This window comes from Sylvia atricapilla, chromosome 28 (genome assembly GCF_009819655.1).
Source record: "Sylvia atricapilla isolate bSylAtr1 chromosome 28, bSylAtr1.pri, whole genome shotgun sequence".
In the NCBI taxonomy this organism is placed as follows: domain Eukaryota; kingdom Metazoa; phylum Chordata; class Aves; order Passeriformes; family Sylviidae; genus Sylvia; species Sylvia atricapilla.
The window spans coordinates 851,612-858,668 of NC_089167.1; the positions used below are offsets into that span (position 1 = coordinate 851,612).

Sequence of the window (7,057 nt, forward strand, 5' to 3'; positions counted from 1 at the left end):
TGCCTCACCCTCTCTCCTCTGCCCCCCTCATTCCCTGGCCGTGCTGTGGACAGCGTCTCATTTGCATAAATTACCATATCCCCCCAGTCCCCCCCCCCCGTTCCGCCCCCCCGCTGTTTCCGCCTTCTCCCCCGCCCACTCCCCGCGCGTTGACGTCACGGGACGGTGGCGCTCATTTCCATGTCATTAGCATATGACGCGGGAAGGCGGAAGCGGTGGCGGGATGGGGCGGTGCGGGGCCGCCCTGCGCCTGGCCCTGGAGGGGAACATCGGTACCGGGGGGACACGGGGGACACGGGGGACACGGGGGGATTTGGGGGGCCGTGGAAGGGAGCGGGCGGCGCAGGCTGCAGCATCGCGGGGTGCCGGCTAATGTCTGTAATTATCTTAATTATCGCTGCTGGGGGGGGGGCACGCCGAGACCCCGAGCTCCTGGGAGTTGGGAGGGGGGGACACAAAGGCTGGCCCTGGGTCACGGACACCCAGGGACACCCCACGTTCCCAGGAGCCGGGGCGGGGGGGCTCAAGCTCACCCCAAATTCCTGGGAGCCAGAACAGGGTGAGCTCACCCCACATTCCTAGGGCCAGGGACGGAGACACACAGATTTACCCCGTGTTTTCAGTAGCCGCAGTGGGGAAACTCGAGGCTCACCCCAATATTTCCGAGATTTGGAATGGGGGGGACGCCCAGACTCACCCCGTGATCCTGGGATTTGGAGCAGGGAGATGCTCAGGCTCATCCCACGTTCCTGGAAGCAGGGATGGACACCCGGGCTCCCCCTGGGATTTGGAGCAGGAGGGCGCCCAGGCTCACCCCGTGTTACTGGGCTTGGGGTGGGGGGACACCCAGGCTCACCCCACCTTGCTGCGATTTGGGGAGGGGACATCCCCCATTCCCAGAGTCCAGAGCTGGGGCACACCCAGGCTCACGCTGCTCTCCCTCCGCTCCCACAGCCGTGGGGAAATCGACCTTCCTGAAGCTGCTGGGTGCCACCTTCCCGCGATGGCACCTGGTGACGGAGCCGGTGGCACAGTGGCGCAAGGTGCCCGCCGGTGGCACTGCCCAGGTAATGGCGATTCCGGCCACGCCCCGGCCCCGGGGACCCCCCATCGCCACCCCGGGACCCCCCTCATCCCTCCTGTCCCTCCACAGGCGGCTGTGGGCTCTGCCAACCTGCTGCAGATGATGTACCAGGAGCCCGCCCGCTGGTCCTACACCTTCCAGACCTTCTCCTGCATCAGCCGGCTCAAGGCCATGCTGGAGCCACCGGACGAGGGTCCCCCCGAGACCCCCCAGGCCGTGAGGGTCTTTGAGCGCTCGGTGTTCAGTGACAGGTACCCCAAAAAGGGGGGTGAAGGGATTGGATGGCGTTGGGAGCGTCCCCAGCAGCTGGGTTGTGGTGTTTTGGGTCCTCAGAGTGAGCAGAGCCTCTGTCCCCCAGCGACACCAAGAGTGATGATTAATTACAGGGATGGGATTTTGGGGTGATTTGGGGGCTGCCCCACCCTCACCTGTGTCCAGTGTGGCAGCCTGAAGCCCTTGGGGTGATGCCAGGCTTGGTGGGCACTGCACGTGCCCCACGTGAGGGATTTTTGCCTTAATTTAACCACCAGCAGTTCCTCGTCGGTGCAAAAACGAAAAAGCCCAAACCAAAATGTCCTCGAGGCCACCTGGGCGTGGGGAGTGCCAGAGCTGCCCGGTGCCCTCTCTCCATCCCTCCTCAGGTATGTCTTTGCCAAGAACCTCTTTGAGGCCGGGCACCTGCAGCCCCTGGAATGGGCCATTTACCAGGACTGGCACGACTTCCTGCTGCGGCACCTGGGGCCCCGTGCCACCCTCCACGGCTTCCTCTACCTGCAGGCCAGGCCCCAGGTGGGTGCCAGGTGCAGGAGGCCTCCAGGCCCAGCCTGGATCCCGGCAGAGTCGGTGGAACGTTGGGATTTCAGCAGCAATCACCGCCCCGGGGGAGCAGGGCCTGCTGCTGTCCCCGTGGGAACGCGGGCGGGAGTCTCGCCTCGGATGCCAGGGTGGGGTTTGGAGAGAAGGGGCTGCAGCACACCCATCTCCTGGGTTTGTGCTTCCCACATTCCTTCCCTGCCACTGACCTTCTCCTTCATCCCCCCGTGTGTCCCCAGACGTGCCTGGAGCGCCTGCGGCGCAGGGCCAGGAGCGAGGAGGGCGGGATCCAGCTCGGCTACCTGCAGCAGCTCCACGCCCAGCACGAGCACTGGCTGGTGGACAGGAGCACGGAGTGAGTCCCAGCTTTGGGGTGAGCCCCTGGTTCGCTTTGGGGGTGGTTCTTTGGGGTTAATCCCTCTCTCCCTCCTGCAGGATCCACTCTGCGGCTGCACGGAACGCGCCCGTCCTGGTGCTGGACGTGGACAAGGACTTTGAGCACGATGTGGCCGTGCAGGACGTCCTCATGGCACAGGTGGGATGGCACTGCCTGGTGGCCCCCGGTGCCATCAGAGCCACCACCTCTGTGCAGTGTCCCTTGGAAACAAATCACTTCCACGCCGTGGGTCCAAGGGGGTTTAAACCTCAGCTGTCCCACGGCCGTCCTGGTGCCACCTCGGCACAGTCCTGGTGCCACCCCAAGTCCGTTCCTGCACCATCCCAGTGCCACCCCAGTGCCATCCCAGTGCCATCCTGATCCCACCCCAGTGCATTCCCACACTGTTCCAGTGCCATCCCAGTGCCATCCCAGTGCATTCCCACACTGTTCCAGTGCCATCCCAGTGCCACCCCAGTGCCACCCCAGTGCCATCCCAGTGCCATCCTGATCCCACCCCAGTGCATTCCCACACCATCCCAGTGCCATCCCAGTGCCATCTCAGGTATCATCCCAGTGCATTCCCACACTGTCCCAGTGCCATCCCGGTGCCATCCTGGTGCCATCCCAGTGCCATCCCAGTGCCACCCCTTCAGGGAGGTTGTCCTTGCAGGTGGAGGCCTTTGTGACATCCCTGAGTGCCGACACTTTGCCGTCACATCCCGACCCTCTCGGAGCCGAGGCAGCATCTCCCTGAAGATCCCAAAGGACAAGGGACACATCCTGGTCCCCAGCTGCTCCCTCAGCCCGTTTGTCCCGGTGTAGGGGGCAATTTGAGGTGGATCCTCAGAGTTTTGGGGGGCAGGTCCTTGCTGTGACCCCTCCCAAGGGGATCTTGAGGGATCCCTCAGCTGGGGACAATCCCGGAGGTGGATCCCAAGCGCTGGCTGAGTTCTGATGGAAAATCCCCGTGGTAGGGGTGACACCCAAACCCCCATATTTTGTTATTTTGTATCTGATTTTTTGTTTTTCCCCCTTAAATTAAGAGCAAAGCCCCGCGGAGCCGCTCAGTGTCTGGAGCCGGGGCGCGGAGGGTCGGGGCGGCTCTAGGGGAGACACGGGGTGACATTGTTCCATTATTGCCCCGGTTTGGGGGTGTTGTGCCGGGGGGACGGCAGTGCCCTGGGGCTCTGCCAGGCTGGGCTGGACTGGAGGGAAAACCACGGGGATTTGGCACCTTGAGCGGCTGTGAGACCCTACATAAACACGGGTGGGGCAGTGCCCCGTGGGGAGGGCGGGATCGGGGCGGGGATTTGGGAGGCTGTGGGGTGGCAGATGGGGCAGGGAGCGGGGCGTTTGGGGGGGCAGTGGAACGGGAGATCGGAGGTGGGCACAGGAGCCGTGCCGCCACCCCTCGGGATTTTCTCCGGAGACCCTACAACAACAACACGGAGCGAGACCTGCGCAGCCCCTGCTGCCGACCCTACAAAAACAACAACGGCGGAGTCACAGCTGACGACCCTACAAAGCCAACACCCCCCAAACCCTCCCCTCGACAGTCCTATACACACGACCCGCACTCGGCGACCCTACAACAACAACAATCACACCAAACCCCCTCTCCGCTGAGCTCCGGCTCGCCCCCAGCCCCAGCGCAGCCCCCGGCCCGTTCTGGCCGCGGCTCCCCGGGGGCGGGCGCTGGCCCGGAGTCCCCCGGCCGCCCGGCGGGTCCCCCCGAGCGGGCGCTGCAGAACAAAGGAAAGCAGCAGAGCAGGAGCGGCGGCGGCAGCAACAACGTGCGGCAGCTCCGCGGGTCCCCTCGGGGTGCCGGCGACATCCAGAGCCACCCCCCGGCCCCTCCCGGCTCCCCCCTGCCGCCGGCAGCGCGCCCAGCCCCGGGCCGAGCCCCCGCAGCCCCCCGCTCCCGAGGAGGGGAGCCCGGAGGTTTTATTTCATTTTTCCGGTAAATGGTTTTTTGTTTTTTTTTTTTTTTTTCTGTCGAAATTTGGGGAGCGGGGAGCGGGGGAGGTGGAAAAGTTGCCGGTGCGCGGCTGAAGTTGTGAAGTTGTGTGCGAAGTTTCGGGGTTGAGGCGGGTGGGGGGGGTGAAAAAAAAAAAAAAAAAAAAAAGAAAAAAAAGAGAGAGAGAAAAGGAAAATGGGGTTGGGAGAAAGAAGGGGTGGGGATTAAAAGCGGCGAGGCAGCACCCCGGGTTTTGGGACGGGGGGGTTCGGGGCCACCAGGGGCAGGGGTGGGGAGTCAGAGCGGCCGCCCCCGGCCCGGGGTGGAATCGCCGTGGAAATTTAAAGTCGCGGTCACTCGAGGCTCGGCGCTGTCCCCGCAGAACTCCGCCGTGTCCCCAGGGCGGGGGACACGGTGACCCCGGGATGTCCCTGTCGCCGGGCGCAGCGCTCGGCCAGCCCGGGCCAGCCGCAGCCCCGGCGGGGGGAAAACCCTAAAATCTGACTCTGCCCCCCGGGATGGAGATGGAGAGGCGCGAGGGGCTCGGCAGGGAGGTGAGCGATCCCCAAACTCGTCCGTCCCCGCTCTCATCGCCGCTTCTCCGCCTTGTCGGGGTGATTTGGGGCCCCTTTGGAACGTCCCCGGCACTTGGAGGGGGGCTCGTGGCCGTGGGCAGGGAAAGCCCCTCCTTGGCTGGAGGACGGGGTTGGTTTTGAAAGGGTATTTGCGTGGGAAATGGGACTTTCTGCTGCCTCAAAGGCCACTTTGATGCCTTAATTCACCCCCAAAAAAAGCATTTCAGCTCGTCCCTGGGGCATCCCCAAAGCAGCGCCGCGGGACGGGTGGAACAAAACCCACCTTTAAACCGAATTCCTTGGAATTTCTTGGCGTGAAAGAGCAAAAGGCTGCACGAAACCCACCCGGGTGCTGTCCCGAGGGGGTTTCCCCAAAAAGAAGGGGGTGGCAAGGAAGGGGAAGGCAGAGCCGTGCCCGGGACGAGCATCTCGGAGTTAACAAGTCGCGGCATTTTTCTTCACCCAAAAAATCCCGACGCTTTTCCTTTGGCACTTCTGGTTTTACCGGCCGGGGTTGTTGTAACCGGGATCTCGCGTTTTGTGCCCACGCAGGAGCCAAGGAAAAAAAGGGGGAATTGCTCCAGCTGGGAGGGGTCTCCAACGTGGGAGGGAGAAACATCTGCTTGGCGTTGGTTTTTGGTGCTTCTCACGGCCCTCCTCCCCCCCCCCCCAAAAATATATATAAAAATTGGCGCTGCTTTGCTTATTTTTGTGGTATCGGGGGGTGATGGGCTGCCCTGCCCATCTGAGCTGCTTCCAGCGGGTTTTCCCCTTGGAATGGCTGCGGGAGGGTGGCATGGGGACGTTGGCACAGGTGGCCTCGGCGAGGCACGGGAAGGACTTTGCCCTTGGCAAAACGCCGGTGAAAAGTGAAAACTGACGGCGAGGAGGGGTCGGTGGTGCCCGGCGCTTTATCCAGGCGGGATATAAAGGGGAAAAAGCTGATTTAGTGGGATGATTTCAGGGCAGGGCAGGCGGCGGTGGGATGCTCAGGAGACCCCCGGGGATGGTGCCGGGGGCCCGGGCCGGGCTGTGCGGCAATTCCCACGTCCCGCCGCCTCTCCCGGCGTGCCTTGGCAGCAGGAGGCGGCCGGGCAGTTCTCAGCCCTTGCCCAGCACCAGTTCCACCAGTTCCTCCGGCTGGGCCAGGCCCGGCAGAGGCGGCTCCGCCTGCAGCTCGGGGTGGCCCTTGGGGGCTGATTTCCTGCCGTGTCCCCATCCCCGAGGGGCCGCGAGAGGAGGATGAAGGTCTCAGAGGTCAAGGTTTAGCTCTGTGCTGCCGTGCTGCGGCTCTGGCAGACCCTCTGCTGCCTTCCCCGGCGGCTCTGGGTGTCTTTTCCCCCTTCATTTGCATAACTAATTAACGTCTTGGGAAGCCGCTCATTAGCGCGGAGCTCCGCACGGGGTGTCCACCCTGACCAAAGCAAGGACGCTCCCCCTCGGCTCTGAGGAACAAATCCTAAATAAACCCCGCAGAAAACCCCGTTCCCAGCAGGGATGGACACACCAGGCCCCCGAACCGCTCCGTTGGGTGGTGGGGATGGGACACGGCCCGGCTCAAGGTGTCCCTGGTGTGTCCCCGGGGCATTCCCGGCGTTCAAAAATTCACGTTCATCCTCGAAATTAGAGCCCCGAACTGAATTTGGCAGCCAGGCTCGGGGCCGAGCGCCGGCGATTAGGGATAATCTCATTTAAAGCATTACTAATAAAAGTTACTAAATTTGTCCATCTCTCAGCCTTTCCCTGGAGGGTTGAGGTGGGATTTTTTTTTTTTTTTTTTCCCCCACCACCATCAGCGTGAAATCGCTCCAAAACGTGCCAGGCATCTCCCAGAAAATAAAATAAAATCATGGGGCTGAAGGACAGGCTGGGGTTTGGTTCGTTGTCGCTCAGCACGTGCCGGTGTCACCTGCGGGATGTCACCCGCCTGCCGGGGGCTGTCCCCGCCTGAGCCGGAGGGATTCTCACCGTGTCCACGCCTGGAAAATGGAAATATTCCCAGCCTTGGCTGTGATGTGAACGGCTCAAAGGGCTCCAGAGCAAATCCCATGGATGCTGGCGCGGGAGGGAAGAGGAGTCTGTCGGAATTAAATCCTCGCCGAGCCGAGCTGGGCTGGGCAAAGAGGGTTTGTAACCCGCCGTGCGTGGCTGGGAATTTGGGGAAAACCCAGTTCCCGGCACGGGGGATCCCATTGATTCCCGTGGGAGTTGCGTCTCTCGGAGCAAAAGGTCGGCTCCCGGAGGGCTCT

The 7,057-nt window shown here is 62.9% G+C and overlaps 1 protein-coding gene across 1 annotated transcript; it reads left to right on the top strand.

Annotated features, from left to right (window-relative positions):
- Positions 1-134: 134 nt before the first annotated feature.
- On the top strand, positions 135-3,328 carry DGUOK (deoxyguanosine kinase). Its single transcript, XM_066337134.1, has 7 exons — positions 135-272; positions 955-1,067; positions 1,154-1,335; positions 1,726-1,873; positions 2,137-2,252; positions 2,333-2,432; positions 2,947-3,328. The coding sequence occupies exons 1-7, from the start codon at positions 194-196 to the stop codon at positions 3,028-3,030; spliced, it is 822 nt and encodes a 273-aa protein (XP_066193231.1). The 5' UTR covers positions 135-193; the 3' UTR covers positions 3,031-3,328.
- The last annotated feature ends 3,729 nt before the right edge of the window (positions 3,329-7,057 follow it).